This window comes from Scyliorhinus canicula, chromosome 5, assembly GCF_902713615.1.
Source record: "Scyliorhinus canicula chromosome 5, sScyCan1.1, whole genome shotgun sequence".
In the NCBI taxonomy this organism is placed as follows: domain Eukaryota; kingdom Metazoa; phylum Chordata; class Chondrichthyes; order Carcharhiniformes; family Scyliorhinidae; genus Scyliorhinus; species Scyliorhinus canicula.
The window spans coordinates 200,156,899-200,184,468 of record NC_052150.1 but is presented as its reverse complement, the minus strand read 5'-3'; the positions used below and the strand labels follow the sequence as shown (position 1 = coordinate 200,184,468).

Below are 27,570 nucleotides of genomic sequence, written 5' to 3'. Positions count from 1 at the left end.
TATAATGTAGCTTTTTAACAAAGGATCAACTTACCCAAAATGAATTTCCGCATGGGCAATAAAGCGAAACTGACTGATTGGTTAATATTCTCCTGGGAGGCACTGTTCACAGAAGAACACAAAGATACTCCCATGTCTGGAACTGGTCATTCGTACTTTCCTCATTACAAAAAAACCCACAATTTTGGTCCCTAAACCAAAATGACTTAAGTAAGCCAAATGGGTTTTTATGGCAATCAATGATAGTTTCATGATCACGGTCACCATTACTTAGAGCAAGATTCAATTCTAGATTTTATTAATTAAATAGATATTTTACCAGCTGCCATTGTGGGATTTGAACCCATGTCCTCCAAGCATTGCCGGGCCTCAGGATTACTGGTCCAGTGATGTTATCACAACAGCACCACCTCCCCCCATTTACCGGTACCTTATAACTTGGTGCAAGGGATCAAACAGGTAATATAGGCAGTTTCAAAAATGTATGGGATTTTGAAACACACCCACACTTTGTGTCACATGCATATGACATTTCAAAATGGGGGCCACCCACACCGACGATTCACTTGTATCCTCGGCGACCAAGTTGGCCCCTAATTTTGGAGAGATTTGGGGGCTTGAAAGGGCAATTTACAGAGGCCTCTGTACACATGTACACACATATCAACCGATTGCTGATTGCAGAATGTCAGATTATGCTCCAAGACAGCAATATAACATGCAAACCACAAGATCTAGCAAGACAGGGCAGCAAGGTGGCGCAGTAGTTAGCACTACTGCCTACGGCGCTGAAGACCCGGGTTCGAATCCTGGCCCTGGGTCACTGTCCGTGTGGACATAGAACATAGAATGATACAGCGCAGTACAGGCCCTTCGGCCCACGATGTTGCACCGACATGGGAAGTCAAAAACTAAAGGCCATCTAACCTACACTATGCCATTATCATCCATATGCTTATCCAATAAACTTTTAAATGCCCTCAATGTTGGCGAGTTCACTACTGTTGCAGGTAGGGCATTCCACGGCCTCACCACTCTTTGCATAAAAAACCTACCTCTTACATCTGTCCTATATCTATTACCCCTCAATTTAAGGCTATGTCCCCTCGTGCTAGCCACCTCCATCCGCGGGAGAAGGCTCTCACTGTCCACCCTATCTAACCCTCTGATCATTTTGTATGCCTCTATTAAGTCACCTCTTAACCTTCTTCTCTCTAACGAGAACAACCTCAAGTCCATCAGCCTTTCCTCATAAGATTTTCCCTCCATACCAGGCAACATCCTGGTAAATCTCCTCTGCACCCATTCCAAAGCTTCCACGTCCTTCCTATAATGAGACGACCAGAACTGTACGCAATACTCCAAATGCGGCCGTACCAGAGTTTTGTACAGCTGCAACATGACCTCATGGCTCCGGTACTCAATCCCTCTACCAATAAAGGCCAACACACCATAGGCCTTCTTCACAACCCTATCAACCTGGGTGGCAACTTTCAGGGATCTATGTACATGGACACCGAGATCCCTCTGCTCATCCACACTGCCAAGAATTTTACCATTAGCCAAATATTCCGCATTCCTGTTTTTCTTTCCAAAGTGAATCACCTCACACTTCTCTACATTAAACTCCATTTGCCACCTCTCAGCCCAGCTCTGCAGCTTATCTATGTCCCTCTGTAACCTGCAACATCCTTCCACACTGTCTACAACTCCACCGACTTTAGTGTCGTCTGCAAATTTACTCACCCAACCTTCTGTGCCCTCCTCTAGGTCATTTATAAAAATGACAAACAGCAACGGCCCCAGAACAGATCCTTGTGGTACGCCACTCGTAACTGAACTCCATTCTGAACATTTGCCATCAACCACCACCCTCTGTCTTCTTTCAACTAGCCAATTTCTGATCCACATCTCTAAATCACCCTCAATCCCCAGCCTCCGTATTTTCTGCAATAGCCGACCGTGGGGAACCTTATCAAACGCTTTACTGAAATCCATATACACCACATCAACTGCTCTACCCTCGTCTACCTGTTCAGTCACCTTCTCAAAGAACTCGATAAGGTTTGTGAGGCATGACCTACCCTTCACAAAACCATGCTGACTATCCCTAATCATATTATTCCTATCTAGATGATTATAAATCGTGTCTCTTATAATCCTCTCCAAGACTTTACCCACAACAGACGTGAGGCTCACCGGCCTATAGTTACCGGGGTTATCTCTACTCCCCTTCTTGAACAAAGGGACCACATTTGCTACCCTCCAGTCCTCTGGCACTATTCCTGTAGCCAATGATGACATAAAAATCAAAGCCAAAGGCTCAGCAATCTCTTCCCTGGCTTCCCAGAGAATCCTAGGATAAATCCCATCAGGCCCAGGGGACTTCTCTATTTTCACCTTGTCCAGAATTGCCAACACTTCTTCCCTACGCACCTCAATGCCATCTATTCTAATAGCCTGGGTCTCAGCGGTCTCCTCCACAACATTATATTTTTCCTGAGTGAATACTGATGAAAAGTATTCATTTAGTATCTCGCTTATCTTCTCAGCCTCCACACACAACTTCCCACCACTGTCCTTGACTGGCCCTACTCTTACCCTAGTCATTCTTTTATTCCTGACATACCTATAGAAAGCTTTTGGGTTTTCCTTGATCCTACCTGCCAAAGACTTCTCATGTCCCCTCCTTGCTCGTCTTAGCTCTCTCTTTAGACCTTTCCTCACTTCCTTGTAACGATCAAGCGCCCCAACTGAAACTTCACGCCTCATCTTCACATAGGCCTCCTTCTTCCTCTTAACAAGAGATACCACTTCTTTGGTAAACCATGGTTCCCTCGCTCTACCCCTTCCTCCCTGCCTGACTGGTACTTACTTATCAAGAACACGCAATAGCTATTCCTTGAACAAGCTCCACATATCCAGTGTGCCAACCTTGCAGCCTACTTCTCCAACCTACACATCCTAAGTCATGTCTAATGGCATCATAATTGCCCTTCCCCCAGCTATAACTCTTGCCCTGAGGGGTATACTTATCCCTTTCCATCACTAACGTAAAGGTCACCGAATTGTGGTCACTGTTTCCAAAGTGCTCACCTACCTCCAGATCTAACACCTGGCTTGGAGTTTGCACATTCTCTCCGTACCTGCATGGGTTTCGCCCCCACAACCCAAAGACATGCAGAATAGGTGGATTAGCCACGCTAAATTGCCCCTTAATTGGAAAAAATTAATTGGATACTCTAAATTTATTGGAAAAAAAGATCTAGCGAGACGAATATGGTCTTATCGCCTTAGGTTGAATTTTTAAAATATAGGATACAATAAAGTTGTGGCTAGCAGCCCAGAGATCACAAGTTCAAATTCCACCATGGCAAGTTGAATTTACTAAATCTGGTAATTTGGCACCAGAAAAATGAAAGATGCCAGATTGTTGTAAAACCCCACTGGGTCAACTGAAGACTCCAACAATACATTATATGGCTGACTGGGTTCCTTGAAGGAAGCGAGGAATGAAAATAAAAAAAACTTTACAAGGCACATTACAAATCAATGAAGTTGTTCTGAAGCGTAGTCACTGTTGTAATGTAGGAAACGTGGTGGTGGCGTAGCGGCATCACTGGACAACTACTCCAGAGGTCCCAGGATAATGCTCTGAAACCCAGGTTAGAATCCCACCCCGGCAGATGGTGAAATTGAGTTCAATAAAAATCTGGAATGAAAACTCTAATCATGACCACAAAACGATTGTCGATTGTCATTAAAAACCCAACTGGTTCACTGAAGTCCTTTCGGGAAGGAAATCTGTCCTCCATGCCTGGTCTGACTTACAGGTGATTCCAGACTCACATCAATGTGGTTGACTCTCAACTGCCCTCAGGGATGGGCAATAAATGCTGGCCTAGTCAGCGACACCCACATCCCATGAACAAATATAAAAAATGGCAGCACATTTGCACACAATCTCCCGTAACAAACAACAGGATAATGTTCTGATAATTTGTTTCCCTGATATCAACTGAGGGATAAGTATTTTAACTGGACACTGGCAATTACTGCCCTGCTCTTTGAAATAGTACAATGGGAGCTTCTACATTCGCCTAATTAGAAGATCGGGACTTAGTTTAGCATCTCATCCAGAAGTTGGCACATCTGACAATGCAGCAGTATTGCACTCCGGAGTGTCAGCTTTGGTTTTTGTGCACAGGTCTCAGAGTGGGTTTTGGGTTAGAGGCCGGGCCGGAGCCCGTGGCGCCGATTTTTGGGGTGCCGAAAATGCCGAAGCTGGTAGAGCGACGGCGTTGTGGCCTTCGCCTCTCTCTTTGCACGGCAAAGGATTCTGCTGGAATTGCAGACGACAACGCCGCCGGGGGTGGCAGCCTGGCTCGGGGACATGTGCAACTTTGACTTTCTCCGGCTGGAGAAAAAAATAAAATAATTATGACCTTGCCAATGTCAAACCATCCCAGGAATAAACTTTTTTTTTCATTACTATAAATATCACACGACGGATGCAAGTACAAGACCATATGGTTTATTTCTAAAAAGGACATGCCACAAGTCCAGACCAGATAGGCTGCCTGCAGTAGGGTGCAAAATTGTAGAGAAAAAATAGCCAGTTAAACGGTAGTGGCAATTATATGCTATTCTCAGAGACCAGTTGTACATTTAATATCAAATGGCCCAGCATCAAATGGGGCAGCACGGTAGCATTGTGGATAGCACAATCGCTTCACAGCTCCAGGATCCCAGGTTCGATTCCCGCTTGGGTCACTGTCTGTGCGGAGTCTGCACATCCTCCCCGTGTGTGCGTGGGTTTCCTCCGGGTGCTCCGGTTTCCTCCCACAGTCCAAAGATGTGCAAGTTAGGTGGATTGGACATGATAAATTGCCCTTAGTGTCCAAAATTGCCTAGTGTTGGGTGGAGTTACTGGGTTATGGGGATAGGGTGGAGGTGTTAACCTTGGGTAGGGTGCTCTTTCCAGGAGCCTGTGCAGACTCAATGGGCCGAATGGCCTCCTTCTGCACTGTAAATTCTATGAAAAAATCATGGTCCTATAGGAAGTTGCTGCCCTGAGAGCTCATTTTCGCTTTCCAATCAGAATACTGCATTTTAGATGATCCTAGGGACAGAGACACTAGGGTAGTTTTGAAACTGCATTGTATTTCTCTGTTAGAAGGAGCATCTATTATTTTACAAAGAGAAAGTGAGTGGCAATTTTAATGATTTTACCTTCCAATGTGAGGAGTGAAAGTGCAATTCACTGTTTTATGTAGTACACTGTTCATTTACCTGTTCTATTTAAATAAGCCATCTGTTCATGTAGAGACAGTCTCACACCAATTGATCATACATTCAAAGAGAGGAGAATTACATGGGGGCACCCAATACGTTCCGGTAGATCATGCACAGACTAAGGGGTCCTCAATGATTCCTGGGTCTGCTAATAATAAACATGAACAGAAAGAACATATTCTTAGTCATAGGAAACATGATCCCTGCTTACACAGCCAACCAGAAACAGTGAACCCAAAAACTCGCTAACTTGACACTAAGCCACAGCAAAATGTTGGTACAGTCTATAAGTCCACTTTGCTCTTGAAATATACCACAACCATTCTTTTATATGAAAGTGATTTCTTACCATATTACGTTTCTTTTGTCACAACAGCTTTTCAATTGAGTTGGCTGCTTTGACAAATGGCAACATTGTACATAAGATTATAAAAACTGGAACATGAGATTCATTTTATCGACAATACCTTGAGGAGCTCCTTCTCTCACTATCAATCACTTTGAACAATGGAGTGAACATTTTGTATGGAGTCCCAACGTTTTTCACTATGTCCTTTTATCATCTAATCTATCCCATCTATTGTCCAGATAAGGGAAGGGTCCTGTCGGAAACCTGTTTTCGCTTAGACATTGTCTTGTCTCAACAGTTTTCCTGGCTAAAGACATACTGGTGTTTCTTCAATAAGAATGGAGTTCTTTGAAAGTTCGGCTTGTGGAAGGTAACACAAATCCTAACTGACCTGATCCATGTGTCGCACACCTAGGTACACAAGGCCTAGTCTTTTTCGAGGCCAGGTGAGTATCACGATGGGATATGCAACAGATTCATTCGGATCTCTGCAAACCAATTTCTCTGCTCCACCAAGACCCCCCATAGCCACCAAACCCAAGTTTGCCCAGCTCCTATCACTTACAAATGCATTAGCAGATTAACTCCAAAATCTAATTCCTCATTTTAAGCCCTTCTACAATCTTTCCAACAGCATTCAGATAAATATTTCCTAACATATGCTTCAAAGCTGCATCCTCCGATTCTCCATCACTGCTCATTAGCGCCCATTCTGTACCCCCACCAGAAGCCATTCTTTCAACTGTTAACTAGCAAAGAACAAAACAGCACAGAAACAGGTCCACCAGCCCTCCAAGGCTGTACTGGTCATGATACCACCCTTGGCCAAAACCCTAACTCTCTCCCTTCCAATTCTGACTCAGGAATCTCCTTTCTCTTCTTCCATTCCACCAGTTTTCACCCCTTCACTCTCTGCCCACACCTCAATCAAAATTATTTGCTACCTGCACAATGTACACACTGCTCCTTATATACTGCTCAGACATTCCTTTGGATGACAAATGGTAGACGTTGTTAAATGGACTAAAGTGAACACATTTAGCAGGTTTTATTTAGTTGAAGGAAGTGCCACTGATTTCCCTCTGCTCAATGTATATTTGGATCCTTCACCTAAAAAGGGATTACCTAATGCATTTTCCAACAAAGACTTGAAATTGCTCAGAGAGCCACTTGTGTGTTTTGATGTTCCACGCAAGAATAATTTTGAAAAAGGTAAGTGGGAGGCTGAGAGGGGGCCGGGAGCACCGCTGGGATAGAAGGGAGCTTGCGGATGAGAGACAGAGAAGGCGGCCTTGAGCCGGGAGGTCACAAACGCACGCACACACACACCCCCGCCCCCGCCTCCCAAACACACATGGAAAACCGAGAAGGTGGATTATCCTTATCTCCCTTGAGAACACAACAGGGGAATAGGACTCCCTCTATCAGAATGAGTGCTGGTTTAGGTCACTTGGCTAGTCAGCTAGTTTGTGATGCAGAGCAAGACTAGCAGCCTGGGTTCAATTCTTGTACTGGCTGATGTTATTCATGAAGGCCCCGCCTTCTCAACCTTGCCCCTTGCCTGAGGTGTAGTGATCCTCAGGTTAAATCGCCATCAGTCAGGTCTCTCCCCTCAAAAGGGGAAAGCAGCCTATGGTCATCTGGGACTATGGCGACTTTATCTTTTATGAACTTTTACATATAAATAAAGTCAAAAGTTTTGATGTGGACTGTAAATATGAATATAAATAACAGAATGCGAGCACGGGAAACTTGGTCACAAAGTGACAACCGTTTGTACAGATGTATATATAACTATTGTTGCCCAGTTTCTTTGTTTATCTATTTGCCAATGGCGCAGTTTTGTTATATATCTTTTTACTAAATGTTAAAACCGTAATAAAAAATATGGGGTACCCTCTCGCTCCAGAGATAAAATCTCAGCTGGCAGCGCGCCCTCATTACTGCACTGGGCTGTCAGAGACGCCATCTTTTGGATCAGACATTAAGTTGGGCAGCAGGGTAGCATGGTGGTTAGCATAAATGCTTCACAGCTCCAGGGTCCCAGGTTCGATTCCCGGCTGGGTCACTGTCTGTGTGGAGTCTGCACGTCCTCCCCCTGTGTGCGTGGGTTTCCTCCGGGTGCTCCGGTTTCCTCCCACAGTCCAAAGATGTGCGGGTTAGGTGGATTGGCCATGCTAAATTGCCCGTAGTGTCCTAATAAAAAAAAGTAAGGTTAAGGGGGGGGGTTGTTGGGTTACGGGTATAGGGTGGATACGTGGGTTTGAGTAGGGTGATCATGGCTCGGCGCAACATTGAGGGCCGAAGGGCCTGTTCTGTGCTGTACTGTTCTATGTTCTATGAACTCCCAAGTGCTCTTTCAGGTAGACAGACACAGCTTTGTTTATTTATTTTTTCAAGTGCAAGGAGTTTTCTCTCTGGTGTCCTGGCCAATATATATATAATATATATTATATATATATATTATATAAATAACTCTACCACCATCACTAAAGCGGATTTTTTTGGTCATTACCACATCGTGAAATAATTGGTGAAATAAAGTGATAGCACAAAGAAATCAGGACATGAACAACAAATGTGAGACACAGACATTCTAGAACAGAATTGACTATTTACGAGGGTTAGCTGGATTAAGAGTTAATAGTTATATTTTTAAAATAAGCTCATTGTTCTAAAAGGATCTTATTCAGTTGGAGCAATAATACTGAATTCATATGACGACCTTAGACCCAGAGCAGTACAGCAAGGAAAATTAGTAGGAAGATGTACCATCTGGAAAGATGTTAAGAAAGTGATTGTGTGGTTGGTAGATACAAAGGAGAGCTTCAAGCACAGATGAGTACAAGCAGGAGAGCGAGAGGGTAAAGGAAATCACCTCACAGCTGCAGACATAAAAAGAGAAAGCACAAACTAAAAGAGAAACACAGACAATTCTTGTGAGGAACAGAAAGCAAATCACTTGGGAATAAGCAGTTTTTCTGTTTGGCAGAAAAGGAGACAGGAACTCTTGGAGGAAATGTGCGAGCTTGCTAAAAAGGTCTAAAATCTTAGAAAGCTGTGTGAATAGCTGAAAGACGCAAAATAATTTTCCCATAAGTGGCCAAACTGCAAATGAGGTATTGGTTGGTCAGTAGAAAATTATCTCCAGAAATTATCTACACCATCAGGACTGTTGTAGCCAAAGGCACAGGGAGTTAATAGAAGTGTGCCTTGCTAATGATAATCACACATGTAAAATTCAAAGGTGGAACCTATTGTCGGATAGGACCCCTGAGCTACCGAGTGAATAAAGAATGGTGCATTGTGGAATTGTGCAGTTGAGTGGTGCCACATGTCTGCGGGGAGTGATGCAGTACTTGTGGTTGTAAAAAATGTATATTTTTTGTATCAACAATTGAAGTGAAATTAATCTCTTTCTTGGAAGGATATCTTTTGCCGGTTGATTCATGTTTACTTTGCATTGATTCTGATTCGCGTTCAAGTTAAAGCTACAAAATGTACAATCTTGTTGGTAATTTATTCATTCGGGAGCCATTCAGGTTATTTTGGTTTATGGTCCCTTCACTGGGATTGTAACAGTTAATTTAGGGGAACACCAATTGAATTTAACAGTAATTTACCTTCATTATTTTGCAACAGTGGAAAAATCAGATCCTGGAATGGCTATAAGTGAGTCATATATCTGCCACTTAAATCTCTGGCTTCAAACACTACAAACTACAAAAGGAGCTTTAGTGGTTGATGAAGGTCATCGAAACAAAAATTAAAACAGTTGCCTTTGACGTACAATCTCAGTTTTTAAAAAACAATACATTATGCTCTCAAAAAATGATAACGACAGCTAATAATGCTTCAATTGTACTGACTGAAGACTACAAAAGATAACTGTAACAGAACATTGCATTCCTATGATGCAAAGGTATAATACAAAAATGTTACAGCTGGTAACAATATTCAGGGGCTACTTACAATATAATGAACATTACCATCTTTGTTATTTCGGATGCTCTTTTACCAGCGACACCTACCAATTCTCTAGGTTTCGTTACCAACACGAAAGTATTCAATGTTTGACTACAAAAATAGATTTTATTGAAGCTTTATGGTGCTGGTAATGGATTAACAATTTTCATTTTTATTGCTGCCTAAGGACAGGATTAGATAGATTATAGCTGCACCATCCAAAGTACATTCAAAGGAACGCACAGACAGCATGTACAAACAACTAGCTGATCCCCTACGCATTGTTCCAAATTCCCCAGAGTAGCAGCAATCAATGTGTTCATGGTTCCATGTTAGGGATGGGTCCCAAATCTTAAACGCCTTGCCTGCTGAAAGCACTGCTTCCGATCGTGGGCAATTCAAATCAGGAGACAGTGGTGCGTGTATTATCACTAGACTAGTAATCCATCATGGCAGATGACGAAATTTAAATTCAATAAGAGTCTGGAATTAAATATCTAACGATGACCATGAAACCATTGCTGATTGTTTCAAAAACCCATCAGGCTCACTAATGTCCTTTAGGGAAGGACATTTGCCGTCCTTACCTGTCTGGCCTACATAATAATAACAATGATGATCTTTATTAGTGTCACAAGTAGGCTTACATTAACATTGCAATTAAGTTACTGTGAAAATCCCCTAGTCGCCACACTCCCGCACCTGTTCGGATACCTTGAGGGAGAATTCAGAGCGTCCAATTCACCAACAGGGACTTGTGGGAGGAAGCCAGAGCACCTGGAGGAAATCCACGCAGACACAGGGAGAATGTGTCTCTAGATCCACAGCTATGTGGCTCACTCTTCACTGCCCCTTTAAAGGCAATTGGGGATGGGTACAAAACGCTAGGTCAGCCGGCAATGCCCATGTACCATGAACAAATACATTTTTAAAAATGTACAAGTGGCCTGTACTGGTGCAGCTATTTCAAAGGTTGGATAAGGTTACAGATAAGAGAAGGGGGCAAGGTCATGGAGGTATATGAAAACAAAGATGTGGAAGTTAAAATCTGAGGCTTTGATTATCTGGAAGCTGATGTAGGACAAGGTTGTCATCTGTCAGATATGTGCCTATCTTTATCAAAACTGCATGTCTGAAGCTGTCCATTCAGGTTCCTGCACCTGTCACAGTTGGAAAACGGCTCGTAATTTGCATTTATAGTGCACCTTGAATTTAATAAAACTACCAGCAAAACCCAACAAAATTTGACACTGAACCACATAAGGAGATATCAGGACAGATGACAAAAAACTGTTCTAAGAGGTAGATTTTAAGAACGTCGTAAGCAAGGAAAGAGATAGCGAGAGAGGCTGACGTTTAGGGAAGGAGTTCCAGAGGCAGTTTTCAGCAAGAATAGCACTACGGGAGTAAACAAAGTTGGTTTCATGGGCAAGGTGAGCTGGGACAAGGCAGGTTTTTTGGGGTAGAGGACAGGTGTGTGAGGTGTGCGGGGGGTGGGGGGCAGCAAATCATGTCCATATGTTTTGGACATGCCCGAAGCTTAGGGGATTCTGGCAGGGGTTTTGCAGATGTCATGTCCACGGTTCTAAAAACACGAGTGGTGCTGAGTCCAGAGGTGGCGGTTTTTGGAGTTTCAGAAGATTCGGGAGTCCAGGGGGCGAGAGAGGCTGACGTCTTGGCCTTTGCCTCCCTGTTAGCCCGGGAGACAGATATTGCTAGCGTGGAGGGACTCGAAGCCCCTGAATTCAGAGACCTGGGTTAGCAACATGACTGGGTTTCTCAGTCTTGAGAAAATCAAGTTTGCCCTAAGAGGATCAATGGTTTGTCCGGAGGTGGCAGCCGTTTGTCAACTTCTTCAGGGAAAATTAACTGTCAGCAAAGGCAAAAAATTTAAAGGGCAGGGGGAAATTGGGCAATTTTATGCTTTGGGTAGGAGGGACCTGGTAGGGATGGAGATGATTTATGCAATAGGTTTATATGTGGATTTGCATTTTTTACTGTTGTTGTTACTGTTATTATTAAAAAATTACAAAAACCTTAATAAAATGTTTATTTTTTTTTTAAAAAGGTGAGCTCAGAGAGGGCATGAGAGTAGATCACAGAGAAACTAAAGAAAAACATGAGTTCAGGACTAGGGTGGCAGGGAGTCTCAGAAGACTATCTATCTAGTGAGCTTGGGGAAGGGAGAGGACCATCAGGGGCAAGTGAACGGATGGTCTCAATCTTGGTGACAAAGGAGACCATGAGGCTCCTCCCATTTGTTGTTGGAGGTGATGGTGAGGAGGAAGGGGAAATGGGGTTTTAAAGAAAGTGGTTTGCCGTAGAGAAAATAAGCCAGAGGTTATCTTCACATTCCTGGATGTTTCTGGAATCATGTGTAGATTTGGGAGAGGAGAAGAAGAGCGGATGGCACATCATGTGATGCAGTCAGATCTGGCGATTAACCAACAGTCCACCTTTTCCACATGTCTGCATCCCAAAGGAGCAGAGATGAGGGTCATGCCAGAGGGAAAGTGGGGAATACGTCCCCACATACCTGTGGGGATCGCGCAAGGAGTGGGACTAATAAACAGCTCTTTCAGACAGCTGGCATAGACACGATGGGTTGAATGGTCCAATTCTGCATAATTAGAATCAGACCACCTATTAGCACATTAAAAGCACCATTACTACATTTTGCTTTATGAAAACAAAATTGGCCATCCCAAAATGTCTAGGCTACATCATTCCTCTTCATACCTTATAAGAAAGAGGAGTTCATTTTCAACCTGGGAGCTCTCTGTGGTACACACACAAGCATTGCTGCATTTTGGGAGCAACAAAGAGTTGAGTTCTTCCACTAAAGTAAAATCCATGTTCACAATGGAAGCTGAGAATACAGCTCCAAGGATCAAAATTGTCAGCCCTGTTTGGGAAAATTGTTTGGAAATATTTCTAACATGCATGAGCTTGTTTTTTTTTTAAGCAAATTCAGTATTTTTATTTGATTTTTATTTCACTTATTTGTATCATTTATACATACGTTATAGTCAGATGGTTTGGCAATCGAGATGACAGTACTAATAAGTTTATAAAATATAGGATCATTCAATTGGAACATTGTTCAAATTCATTATTAATCTGGAGGCCTTGCGGCGCAGTGATAGCACCCCGACTGCTGGACAAGAAGCTTCGGGTTCAAACCCAATGCCAGGACTTTTTGGCCACGGAAGGAACATTCAATGTGGTTCAACTGCTGATAATCAGTTTGGGAATTCTTCCGCCACGTCTCCCACAACTAAAGTCGCCATAGTCCCAGGTGACCACAGGCTGCTTTCCTCTTGGAGGGGAAAGAGATGGCTGGTGGTGATTTAATCTGAGAATCCCCGCACCTCAGATGAGGGGCAAAGTTGAGAAGGCAGGCCTTCACGAATAACCTCAGCTGGTGTGGGAATTGAACCCACACTCTTGACCTCACTCTGTATCATGAACCAGCCATCCTTCCAACTGAGCTAAAGTATGGGTGCGAAGATAGGATAAAAAGAATCCATCTTTCAAATGAATCGGTAAACTAAAGCCCAATTTGATCTGTGGAGTTCGGCATGAAAGAGCCCATGGCCTTATTCAAAGAACCCGTGGCTGTATTCAAAGAGGATTAGGTAGATCTGGAGTCCTGCTCAACATTTATCTCTCAATAATAAAGTATTAAAAAAACTGAACCAGCTATTTAGCATGTGTTCCTTTTTGAATCTTGCTGTGAGTAAACTGTCTATTGTGTATTTTCTTTGCATTAAACATTACCTACACTTCAAATCTTGACCATTAGCAGCAAAGTCGTTTAGAATAATCTGAAGGCCTGCAAAGCACCCATATAAGTGAGAGTTCCTAGTCCTTTCTAAGACACAAGTTGTGACTGGAAAGAATTGTGAGTGATTGGTTAGCTTTGTTCTCTCTTAGCCTGCAAGTCAGTATTGTTAATTTGACAGATTGTAGTTATCCGAGCCAATTAGAAAAGCTTGGCCTATTGTGCCACCTAACCACGAAATATACAATTTAGCTTGTGGTGCATGATATACAAGACATTAATTACACACATAAAAGTATATTTTGTTTTTTGAGGGAAGAATGAGTCTGTTCTAAATATCAAAAGGTGCAAAAGTGCAAACCTTAGAACTCAATTGCAGCTTCAGCTAGTTCATGAAACAGATAATGACTATGATATCAGAGGCGAAAACTGCAAAAATGGAACTCATCAAAACACATCAAAGAGAAGCAATCGAAGAAAAAAATTGGCCCACAAATTCCAAATACTTATTATCTCAGAAGGGACATTTGAAATTAAATTCAGCTTGCATGTTGAAACAGCTGTGCAGAGCGTTAGGATACGGACCAGATACTGGACGAGAACCTCAAAACAATATTTTTTTATTTATTTGTAAAACCGTGAGGAAAGGATACTGCATGCCAGGAGTGATGATTCTGACCAATAGGTATCTTTTATGTAAAAACAAACTTGGATTTAAACAGAATTAACCATGTTAACATCAAAGAAATAGCTTTACAATTATCAGTTAAATAGTTCTTAAACACAATGCAAAATTAAGCAATCCAATACAGTTCAAATGCCACTTATAAATAAAGTTAACAAAACAGGTTTACTTGCTCAGCTGTGCAGACATTTCAACTGCAGAATCAGTGCACTTCTGTTCAACTTAAAATCCTTCTGTCTTGTCAGACTCAAATCCTGCATAACTACAGACAAACCTGGCTCTTTCCATTCATTACATCATCTGTATCTCCCATGATCTGCTCATCTGGGACCAAATGCAACTCCTCAAATTATCTACAAGGAATCTCTTAGCAGTGCTGTCTCATGGTGCTGAGGAACCAGGTTCGATCCCGTCCCGGGTCACTGTCTGTGTGGCATTTGCACATTCTCCCCGTGTCAGCGTGGGTCTCACTCCCACAGCCCTTCTCCCCGTGTCAGCGTGGGTCTCACCCCCACAGCCCAAAGATGTGCAGGTTAGGTAGATTGGCCACGCTAAATTGTTCTTTAATTAGAAAAAAATTAATTGGGTACTCTAAATTTATATCAAAAAGGAATCTCCAACAATCACAACAATAGAGATTAGCCCTTTAAGTAAGTGGTTGGAATCAATCATGGTTTCACATTTACAACTCCCTAATTACAGCTTCAGCAGACAAACAGTCTATATATTTTAAATCAGAGTTTTTATGGGCATTACTGCCACAAATATGAAATATAATACATATCAATTCCTACATTCATCACAAATATTTACAAACGTGAAGACTTCACCCAATCTTTGATCTGGTTATTAAGAAATCTAGCTGAAGGACCAGGGTCCATATTGGAATACACCATTAAAGTTTCAAATGGACAGTGAGGAATAGTCAATCAAGAGTGGCGAGTCGATGCCAAATTTAATCAGCATTCAGGCTTTAGCTTTTTACAAAAAATATAACCAAGTGGAACATTTTACACCCGAAATCAAATAGGAAATGCTTAATTTGATTGACACCCAGTTTGATTGCGATATATTTTAACCTACTCTTTTTCCAGTTAGCTTTCTTTGCACCTTTATTTTGCATCTTTGTTTTGGACAATTCTCTCTACTGCAGAAGATACAGAAAGGTTTGTTTAAATCTCCCCTCTCTCTCTCAAAGGATAAATCAACTGCTTTATTCTAAATTATTTGAAGGTAGTACCACAGCACAGCCATGAGAGTTGTCTCCAGTTTGATTAATGTGCATGAACTTGTTGTTGACAAGTATGTTACAAGGCATTTGTAGTGTAAAAAAAAACATGCAACTGGCATCAGTTTCAAAAAAGGTCTTATTATAAGCGAAGGCCACCCACATAAATTCTAAATCACATCGGAAGGCACATACACGGAGGATAATAGGGAGTTGCACAGCATTAATTTGTGTGGTTCTGATGACGTCAAAGAACCAACAGCAATTAAATCAGAGCATCTGATGCTCAAAATAACAAGATTGTACAGACTGCTAGCTATTATTCTCCATAGGGCACATAATATTGCTTTCAATTTTTACTATACATGCAGTACTGTTAGCACTATAACATCAGGGACAAGATAATGAAGTGCTGAAGAATTAACATATCATTTAACTGGAACTGTTATTGTCCATTTTTGCCTGGAAACAGATGACTATAAATGAATCATGCACATTATATTACAAATTTTGAGGTATGGGATTTAAAAATAGTCTTGTGCGCCAGCAGAAGCTAAGGGAGTCCTTCTGTGGTGCATTGCCTCATTCACAGCATGTTAGAAAATGAGACAGAGGTAATTCCCCAGAAGGGGGAATAGAATTTTAAGACCTTCACCTCGCCCATGGCTGGGTGATGCACTGCCTTCCCAGTTGCTCGGCCAAATAATAATACAACCTCCGTTGGAAGAGAAAACACTAGGATGCATGATAATCACAAAAAGAACATCTGCTGGAGGATGGGGCGATGATGGTGGGGAGTTTTCTTTTAAATTGATACTTCTACAAGAGCAAAAATCCAACATGAAGTAATTGCATCAGAATTCTACACTAGCAATTATGCTTGAAGATTGTTGAAAATTATCTTCTCCCACTGCAAGAGACTTGCTGCTTCTCCATGAGCACGATAAAGCTCAACTTGGGATCACTTAACTTCAATAGCAAACCCTGATCCATCCTTCAAATACACTGACAGCGGCAGATAGCATTTAAGTACTTGTGATTCAAGTGCTAAAGGGAAACAATACCGTTTGTAAGATGGATACTTACTGATAGCATTTAAACACATTTTGCGCCTGGCACCCCCTTGCAAAAAGCATGAAAATTTAAACTTCTGGGAACAAGTATTTTCTGTATCCGGATGGCATTTAAAGGATTTACTTACACTGGGTATGCAGCATGGATGATCATTCTTCCTGTTTAATCAGCGAGCATGACTGCTGTTAGCAGGTATAACAAACATTGCATATGACTTGCACTCCTGCGCCGGTGAAAGTTAAATTCCAGGAAACAAAACTTCTACTAAAATAGTTCCTGACAAATAGTCAATAATAAAACAAAATTCCTATCATTTCAACTATTTTCTTAAGGCCGGAAGAAAAACATTTCATATCCGGACTTCAAATGTGAAGGAGAGATTCATGATCCCTGGTGAGAATTTAGCTTGCTTCTAGGTAGTGTAAGAGGTTGGCAGTCAGATTCTTGACCACATATATTAAGCAGTGCTCAACCATAAGATTGCAGGTATACTTCCTGGATCAGTTGAACCGTTTTCCATGCTGGATCGGACAAGTCAGAAGTAATTACTATTTTCTTTTGTAAGTACTAAACATACCTTGCACCAAGTGTTCAGTGGGGTCTTCCAAGTGGAAAAAAATCAAAAGGATTGTGATGACCTTGAGCTAACACCTGCCATTCTATTTAATTACCAGAGGTATAAATAACTCAAATTTGTAGCTGATTTTTTTCTTCTGTTCAATGCAGACCATGAGTAATACTGGACCACAGTTCCACAATGGGCCAGAAGACTTCACTATTTAAGCTGAGTGGCTATCTTTCAAGTATTTTCTTACATATACTACAAACATTAATGGACTACCCACCAATCCTGTCTTCGCCATATTTCCCAACAAGGTCAATAAATAGTTATCAGCCACCTTGAACCCATCAAACCAGAGTGGAAGCATGTCATCATCAATCCCGAGGCATTGCTCAGTAAGCAGAGGGCCCTGCTGAACGCCCTCCACCCCTGCCACCTACTCAAGTCCAGGGACACTGAAGTGAATTGAAGATGCACCAACTAACTCCGCAGGCCCAAGGAATTAAACCAGAACTTATCAGATCAGTGTTACATTCAACAACAAGATTGTCCTCTGCTCTCTCTATTCATTCCTTCCACTCCATTTAATTCACTGCATGAAGGACAAATACTTCCCCAAGAGGAAACATTAGAATACTGCCCTTGGGCTGAACAGACAGGACATTTTATCAACCGTCACAGAGCATCACTAATAAAGTCCACGGTACAGGTCATTTAGTTTCTCAATTAAAACTAATGCATGACTGGTGGGGAAAGAGAGATTCCGCACCTTTGTAAGTTAAACAATAAAAGACAAACTCAACTGATTTCAAAACACTGGTCTCACTTCAGTTTAAGGTTTAGTTATATACTGCAGGCAGCACGGTGGCGCAGTGGTTAGCACTGCAGCCTCACGGCGCCGAGGTCCCAGGTTCGATCCCAGCTCTGGGTCACTGTCGGTGTGGAGTTTACACATTCTCCCCGTGTTTGCGTGGGTTTCGCCCCCACAACACAAATCTGTGCAGGCTAGGTGGATTGACCATGCTAAATTGCCCCTTAATTGGAAAAAATGAATTGGGTACTCTAAAAATTTATTTTTTAAAAGTTATATACTGCGGAAGAGTTCACCAAAATATCTCAGAGCCCACTCCTTTCAATTTCTGGAAGCCAATTTCAATCTTTTTTAAAATTTATTCTTTCGTGTGATGTGGGATTCACTGGCAAAGCCATTATTTGTTGGCCACCCTTAATTATCCTCGAACTAAGCGCCTTGCTCGGCCATTTCAGAGGGTCAACCACATCGCTATGGATCAGGAGTCACATATGGGTCAGACCAGGTAAGGATGACAGATTTCCTTCCCTGAAGGACATTAGTAAACCAGGTAGGCGTTTACGGTCGTCAATGGTTTCCATGGTTACCATTCCAGATTTTATGAAACTACATTTAAATTCCACTGGCTGCCATGGTGGGATCTGAACCCATGTCCCCCACGCCTTTGTCTGGGCCTCTGGGTTACCCATCCAGTGACATTAGTGGAAATGGTTGCATGGTGGTATTGTCGCTGGACTAGTAACTTAGAGACCTAGCCTAATGCCCTGGGATCCCAGGTTCGAATCCCACCATGGCAGCTGGTGAAACTTGAATTCAATGAAATTCTGGAATTAAAAGTCTAATGATGACCATTAAACCATCTGGTTCACTAATTTCCTCCAGGGAAGGAAATCTGCCGTCCTTACCCGGACTGGCCGACATGTGACTCCAGACCCCTAATGGAGCAAGCAAAGAAAACATGCCAGAACCATAGTAAATGTAGTGCACAGCACTGTTATACTAGTGGAAAGATGTAACCTTCATCACTCCTGTATCAAGAGGCTACACCCCACCCACCGCTCACCACAGTTCCTTTACTACATGGACTGCAGCAGTTCAAGAAGACAAGCAGTTCAAGAAGATAATCCACCTCCAAGGAAGGATAGACAATAAATTTTGACCGCGTCCATTTCTTGACAACTTCTTTAAATAAACAGCACTTTGCACTGGCGGAGGGGCAGAGTTGTTATTTACCCTTTTGACAGCAGCATTGGCAGAAGGTTGGGGTTTGATTGTTTGACTATCTTAACGAGTGATACTGAATGAGAAATCAAAAAAGTTTTGTTTAAATACCAACCAAAAAAGGCAATATGCTGCGAGGTGACACATTTAAATTTATGCCCACTGAACTGTGGTAGCGCAACTTGGAACGTCAGCGCATTTTTAAAAAAAAAGGAAAATGCAAACATGAAATACACGGTGCGAGTCTTTATGGACTGAACATCAATCATTTTTGCATGGTGCATTCTGAAACCAGCACTTTGGAGAGCGAAAGCAAATCACACGTCAAATCGTGCACCATTGCCTTTTAAACTGTCTACTCATCAACTTTCCAGCGATTACTGTTATGCCTTTGTTGCAACGCCCATTGTTTGCTGCTGTTACATGATTGAAAAGTAGCAACTGTTACTTTCATCAACCGACCTCCACAAAATGAAATCGCAATTTCTCTCAAGAGAACACAAAATAAAGCCATTAACATCTCAAGCTTAAAACAAATACTTAAAAGCTAAGTTTGAGGAGAGGGCACTTTTAATGGGGGATGTTTGTACCTCATTAAAAGCAAATAAAAGGGTTACATTTCTACATTAATTTTTTTTTGGGGTGTGGGGGAAGAGAGAGAAATTCCTCCCAATGTTAACTCGATCATTTTGATCTGCATGCTCAGGAAACAGCCCCCATCATACACACATTTATAAAGCAAAGCAAAATGACGGCCACACAATCTCATTGTGAATGCTGATCAGGAGCAGTTATCCAAACAAATATTGTGTAAGCACATCAGAATTTTGAATAAAACAAAGGAATCAAATGATGCAACAATTCGCAATCAAAGATTTCTGGCAACATCTGCCTGGTGCAGTACCTCTATGTTCTCCACGTTGCAGACAATTGAAATGCTTAGCATCATCGACTCCCATGGTTTATTAGTGCTGTTAAAAAACAATTTTATCATTCAAGTTTGTTTTGAACAGAAAAAAAAACCTGCAACCAATTACTGGATTCTAAAATCAAATCAGTTTACAGTCAGGTTAAACTTATATATGGTCTCTACCCAAACATTTGTTCTGCTGGTGGTGGTTGGGGGGGAGAGAGAGAGAGAGAGAGAGAGAGAAACTAAAATGCCAATAATAATCTTTATTAGTGTCACAAGTAGGCTTACGTTAACACTGCAATGAAGCTACTGTGAAAAGCCCCTAGTCACCACACTCCAGCGCCTGTTCAGGTACACCGAGGGAGAATTCAGAATGTACAATTCACCTAACAAGCACATCTTTCAGGACCTGTGGGAGGAAACTGGAGCACCCGGAGGAAACCCACGCAGACATGGGGAGAATGTGCAGACTCCGCACAGTGACCCAAGCTGTGAAGGAACAATGCTACTGTGCTACCGTGCCACCCTCCTCTAAATGATCGCTTCAACTTACTGTATAAATCATTGATATTTTGGAGGGAGTTGTGAATGTCTGCGTGGGTTTCCACCAGGTGCTCGGGTTTCCTCCCACAAGTCCAGAAAGACCGACTGTTAGGTAATTTGGACATTCTGAATTCTGCCTTTGTGTACCCGAACAGGCGCTGGAATGTGGCGACTAGGGGCTTTCATTGCAGTGTTAATGTAAGCCTACTTGTGACAATGAAGATTACGATTATTATAGAAGTTTTTAAATAGAGTTCGTAAAATAAGTAATGTCCTGCTCGTCGGAAATGCACAGTCAAAATTTCGTACAAGCCGCGATTTAAATAGTGGTCGGATTCGATACAAGCCAAAAAAGAGTCCTTATATATTAGAAGTGTAACAGAAGGACAAGTTTCTTAAGTCTCCCTTTGTCACCTGGGAACAAGCAACACAACAGAGCCATGAAAATAAGTTAGATTATCCAAGTTGGATTCAGTAACTTGAAGCCCCAAATTTGATTGATTTTCACATATACCGAAATACAGTACAAAGTATTTTTCTGTGGCCAAGGGAATGTACACAGTAGACAAAAAGAATAATCGACAAATAAGTAATTGGTTACATTGCGCACAGTAGCACAGTGGCTAGCACAGTTGCTTCACAGCTCCATGGTCTCAGGGTCGATTCCTGGCTTGGGTCATTGTCTGTGCGGAGTCTGCACGCTCTCCCAGTGTCTGCATGGGTTTCCTCCGGTTTCCTCCCACAGTCCAAAGATGTGCATGTTAGGTGGATTGGCTATTCGAAATTGCCCTTCGTGTCCAAAAAGGTAGGGTGCTCTTTCCAAGGGCCGGTGCACACTCGATGGGCTGAATGGCCTACTTCCGCACTGTAAATTCTATGATAAGGGCCAAACAAAGCTAATACGACATGAGCAAGAGTAGCACAGGGCATCGTGAATAGTGTCTTACAGGGAACAGGTCAGTCCGAGGGAGAGTCGTTAGAGGAGTCTAGTAGATGCGTGGTAGAAGCTGTTCCTATATCTGGATGTGCAGGTCTTCAGACTCCTGTACCTTCTGCCTGATGGAAGGGTCTGGAAGAAGGCAAAGCCTGGGTGCGAGAGGTCTCTGACAATGGTCTCTGATCATTTCCACTGACCTAGAATTTTAACACATTCCACAGCCAAGCCAGCACAACCTGGCTGTAAAAGTAAAAAGGGGTGGAAGCGAGAGCAATTCATGATACGCACTCGAAATGAAATGAAATAATCCATCAAGCAAGCTTGCACGTTGGCATTCACAGTTAATTCCCTCATTTTTCCAAACAATCAGGAATGAAACAGAATTCTCATCAAGTTTGTGGAACTGGAATTTTTGGCTTCTTTGGACAGAATGGCCAATCCTAATGCACCTGGAACAGTGTTAATTTCACAACACTCAGCACAGTTGATAAGCCAGTGTTGAAGGTTGTGCAGGCAGCTGTGCTCTTCAAAAATTAGGAGCATTCAGAATGAGTGCACAATACATTGGCAATGCCTGATCTACAGCAGGATAAAGGAGCAGCTGGTAGTTGCAATCCTGCAACTGAAAGGGTTTCTCTTTGGCTCTTCAGGGGTCATTACTACCAGGGCCTGTTGCCAAAGGTGGCAGACCATGATCACTGTAATCTCCATGATCTCATACATATGGAAGGAGGAGATGCATGACTTCAGCAACGCAAGCAAATCAAGGCAATAGGACTGTAGCAATTAACTTTATGTTTGCAGACAGCCTTTAACATAATGAAACATCCCAAGGCACTTCACAGGAGGACTGCAAAACAAAGTGCAACACCGATACACATGAGGCGCTATGAGATCATGTATATCATAAAATTCTTGGTCAAAAATGTGGATTTTAAAGAGGGTTTTAAAAGAGGAACACGAGGCAGGGAAGCAGTGTGTTTCGGGATTGAATTAATGAGCCTGGGACTTCGGCAACTGACAGACAGCATGGAACCAGGCGAGAACGGTCTCACCGAGTTGGATGATAATGATGAGTCATTGAAGGTGGATGCGATGTGGTCAACCATGTCAAATGCTGCTAACATATCAAGAGGAGAAGGAATGCTTTACATTTGTCATAGTCATTTAGGATGTTATCGGTTGTTTCAACACTTTGGCAGGGGCAGAAACCTGGTTCATGGGAGTTCTGGTAAAGGTGGGCGTGGATTTGGGAGGCAGTTAACACTTTCAACGACTTTAGAGAGGAAAGGGATGTTGAGGATGGGACAGTTGTTGCAAGGACAGTGGGGTCAAGGAGCAGGGTGATTACAGGAGATTTATAGGAGAGACAGACACCTGAAGCGAGAGAGCTGTTAACAGGAGGGTGGGTGTTCAGCAGTTTTTGGAGAACAATAGGATCAAAGGAGCAAGTGGTAGGTCCCAGTCAAGATAAGCTCAGAGAGGGAATGAAGGGATTTGGGGGAGACATGCAAGTTCAGCAGTGGAAAGTAGGGACATGGCCACGGCAACTGATTAGATGGCCTCAATCTTAGTGACAAAGAAGTGAAGGTGAAGGAGACAGGGAGAGGAGTTTCTAAGATTTACAGTGGAGAAAAGAAGCAGTAGGTATATTTGCATTCCAGGGTTATCCTGGAATAGTGAGCAACTGCAGATGGAAGTTAAACAGATAAGAGCGGGACACAATAGTAAATCATGTGGTCAGCTCTCATGATGAATAGCTAAACGAGTTGTCCACTATAGAATTTGAAGTCCGTGTCTCATGAACTTGGAAGCAGAGACGAGGGTCATAGAGGGGGGAGCCAACCAGGACGAGAGAGAGAAAGCAATAGTTTCATTGGCTTCAAAGTTGGAGTTGGCGGTGCAACTAAAATAGCTGCAAAAAATGTCATGGCGAATGAAGTGCAAAAGATTGAACAGTTTGGATGTTGAATATACAATTGAATTGAGGATTATTTCATTTTGGGAAAATATCGAAAGGAGTTGAGTTGGGATAAAACTGACATGCCTGAAATTCTGATAAATGTTCATCAACCTGAAACATTAATTCTGTTTTGCTCTCCACAGATTCTACCAGGCCCACTAAGTATTTCCGGCATTTTCCCTTTTTATTTCAGATTATCCACATATTTATTTTTTTCTAAATGTTGATCCCAATGTTTCTGTCTCTGTTCAATGAATTATTGCACAATGTGAACATATGCTCTCCCAAGGTGGCACATGTGTAACTGGCGTATATGGTAATAGCAACTAAAAGAGACTACAAAACTCAATCCCAATGGCAATAGACTACTCCTCACCTAATATTGCTTCTTCATTGTCACAACACCTGAGTTTTGGAAACAATTCGCCTGCGTTGTGGTTGCTCACAGTTCACCTCCCATTTACACACCATCCTGAAATGGGCATCGGTCACTATTTCTTCACTGACACAGGGTGGGAAATCCTGTAAATTCACATCTAACAACATTGTGGAAGCACATTCACCACACAGGCTGCAGAAACGCAAGAAAGTAGCTTGCCGCCACTTCCTCAAATGCAACTAGAGATGGGTATCAAACCTCAGCCTGTTCAGTGGATGCCCAGATCCCAAAAGATAAATAGAAACAAAGGAAAGGGAGTATTTAGATGCTTGAATCAGAGCTAGCAAACACAGACTCTCTGCATCTGTACCCTCTCTGTTCACGTATCACGCTGTGTTCTTGCAGCAAGCTCTTGTGTCCCACGAATGCAGTTTCGTGTTCTCTACACTCAGGCGAATGACAACGCACTGGAGAATTGCTGCTACTTCTCATGCTGCAGGTCAAGAGAAAATGTGACAGTGATGAGGCTTCAGAAATAGTACCCGACTTATCAGCTACACACAGATGTGCTCTGCAGGCTTAGGTAATGCAATAACATAATTGTTGTGACCTGTAAGCTTACCGTGACATAAAGCATCAGGAAAGTGGTCGCCTCCAGTTCCATCGGAAGTAGAATATTCACTCTTCATGGTCCCTCCAGGTCTGTCTGAGGAGGGTGACTAACATCAGTGATTAATTCCTCAGGCAGGCTCAGTCTGCTTTTGCACTGGTACTCCTTCAGCCCCAATAATATGCTTTAAATGTGGGTGGTTGATCTGCAGTGCCATGGCAGACATCAATCAGGTAAATAGTAATACTGGAACCTGAAATACTTTTTCAACAGCCCCTTTAGCGGTCAATTGCTTTAAGCAACTCCAGGTAAGCTCGTTAGTCAATGGTTGGTTTCCTAAACACCAGTAAGAAACAATGCAGAGGTCGTCACTGCCAAGTAATTGATGAAACCTCAATTGACCTACAAGCAGATTCTTTTACAAAACTTAAATTGTTCAGTCTTTTTCTTTTAAAATGATGGAAAATCTGGGAATAATTCCAAAACCAACAAAAGTGCCAAAGTTTCAAATTAGAGGCCAGTTTCAAATTATCTGGCAGCTTTTACTTGCACCCTCCATCGCCATTTCAATTTGAAAATGGCAGAATTCAGCCCCCAATACTGCTCAGCCATTGAAGGCAAAAAGGAAAACGTGTGAAAAGGTTTGAAATTATTCACAGCCTTAAAGGTCAATTAGAATGCATGAACTTTGTGAGAGCATGATCCCAAAGCAACTACCATTGCAAACAAATGGAATCTATATATACTCTTTTTTTGTGAATGTGCGTCATGGTGCAGCAAGCAGTTTCAGGGTTTTCCTTTTAAAAAAAATGAAGCGCATGCCATCATTCAAGAATAAAAAGGCTTTTCATAAAGCCCTGGACCAAGCTTGCCAAAATCATAAACACAAACTGGGCACATTGTTCTTAAGAATGTATTTGAAAAGAGGGCCAATTGTTGCATTAACTATCAGTGACAAAGAACAGATTGCTGAATTTGAGCGAGTTTTCGGGGGTCATTGATAAAGGATTACTCAAAATTCCAAACTCCATGCTGCGATTCACTCATCTGAGAATAGGCCACCAATGCAATATCTAGAAGCGCTTATGATTAAGCATGTGAACATCATGCTCCCTTACTTCCATTGTGTCCTGCAGGTATGATCATAGTATCCCTTCAGTGCAGAAGGTGGCCATTCGGCCCATCGAGTCTGCAATAACCCTCTGAAAGAGCACCCTACCTAGGCCCATGGCCCCACCCTACCCCCGTAACCCCACCTAACCTTTGGACACTAATGGGCAACTTATCAAGGCCAATCCACCTAACCTGCACATCTTTGGACTGTGGTAGGAAATCGGAGCACCTGGAAGAATCCCACGCAGACATGGGGAGAATGTGCAAACTCCACAGTCACCCAAGGCCAGAGTCGAACCCGGGTCCATGACGCTTTAAGGCAGTAGTGCTAACCACTGTGCTACTCTGATATACATCAAATACATAAGCAAACAGTGACAGTTATCAAAATTGATGTTTAAAATATAATGCAAACAGGAAAAATAACTACACTGTAGCTAGTAAAATATTCTATTGACCTTTGAAAGAATGGATGAAAATCATTACGAGAGGCATTATCTTCGAGATGCATAGCAGTCAGATATAGCAGATATAAAAATAAAGCTGTCCATACATGAAAGCCAAATTGAAATTTTTTAGTAAAAATACATTTTGGAATACAGTCATTTTGAAAAATAACAATTTTGAGTTAAATGTGTTCAGCTCTTTGAACATTCACATCACGCTGAACATCGTTGAGTTAAGTTTTAGTCAGTTCAACTGTCAACTGTGGACTTAAAAATGCCAGACCCAAAATAGATTTGAGTATGAGTGGAATTCTCGTGATGTTGTCAGTAACATTCTGTACTATATCAATTCTAAATGGGTGTACAGCATTGTATGCTCCGAGGTCCACTAACTCTGCAACAAAATAATAAGTTCATTCTATTCTGTTACTTTCCGCTCCACCCACTATCCCCCGCAATCTCCTACCCCTAAGAAGGTAATGATTTATGTGAGGGTAGAGTGTCATGGGCTCTGTGAGAACAAATTCAGCCAGGCGAAAGTGAGGTGATCGGGACCTGTTGGGACTCCTTTCAAGGAAGAAGTGCAGAGCTACGAGAGCTTAGTGAACGAGCAGAAATGTGGGACACGATGTAAAGTCCTATGTCAAGCGCATTTCGCCGGGTGTTTCTGCTCTCCAGAGCAGAAAGAGATCGAGGTACCTTTTTCAAATGGCGCCCCAATCTCTAGACCTTATACCACAACCTCCAGAACCCTCAACTCATCTATAAGGTCATCAAGCTCCCTCATACATCACAAAGGCAGGGCACCCCTGGGCCCGATCCCCAGCCACAAGGGAACCACCAGCCTGGCACCCTAGCATGCCTTCTGGGCTTCCCAGCAGTGCCAGGATAATGGACAGGATGCCCAGGTGGCACTGCCACGATGCCAGGCTGGGTGGCATCAGGGGCGTAGGGTACCACCCTGTCCTGAGCCCAGCCACCAGGGGCCCTTAATCCCCCCAACCACCACAAGTGCCGGTACACCTGGTGCATGTTGGTGGAGACCAGTGCTAAACGGCGCTCACTCGTCGTCCCCGAGGCAATGGGATTAAATCCCGCTCCTTGGGTAACTCCGGCAAGAGCATATTCAAGTGAGCCTGACTGTGCAAATCTGGGTCCACATTGCGCGGGAACCAAATCACATTGCCTAGCAAGATCCCACTAGGTCTCACGAGGTATAACAAGCCGGGTAAATCTTACAAGCGGCTTCTTGCGAGATTTACCGGCCGCACAATCCGGTGTAATAGCGCACGGTTTCAACGAAGAGACTTCTTGATTAACAAAGTGATTTGGTGGGACAATGAACGAGGTTAAACCATGTACAGGAACAGCAGTTGAATTACAGGTATTTACTCCTCACCTTCTGGGTCTACACCAACTGGGCCCTGGCTTTCTTCCTATTGAGCAGGGTTTATGAACCCCTGTTGGCGGCATGGTGGCAGAGTGGTTAGCACTGCTGCCTCACAGTGCCAGGGACCCAGGTTCGATTCAGACCTCGAGCAACTGGGCGGAGTTTGCACATTATTCCAGTGACTGCATCGGTTTCCTCTGGGTGCTCCAGTTTCCTCCCACAGTCCACAAATGTGCGGGTTACATGGATTGGCTTTGCTAAATTGCCCCTAGGAGAGTTATGGGCCTAGGTGGGTGCTCTT

At 42.7% G+C, this 27,570-nt stretch overlaps 1 protein-coding gene across 9 annotated transcripts in view; it reads right to left on the bottom strand.

Moving 5' to 3' along the window:
* The window catches only part of LOC119966517 (disco-interacting protein 2 homolog C), a 687,551-nt gene that overhangs the window by 584,597 nt on the left and 75,384 nt on the right, over window positions 1–27,570 (bottom strand). The window contains exon 1 of one of the 9 annotated variants that reach the window (XM_038798342.1): window positions 24,333–24,412. The exons of the other annotated variants lie outside the window; for them this stretch is intronic. Within the exon in view, the coding sequence (XP_038654270.1) occupies window positions 24,333–24,399 (67 nt within the window). The 5' untranslated portion in view covers window positions 24,400–24,412. Of the gene's footprint in view, window positions 1–24,332; window positions 24,413–27,570 lie in introns of those variants that run through there. 9 annotated transcript variants of the gene reach the window in all.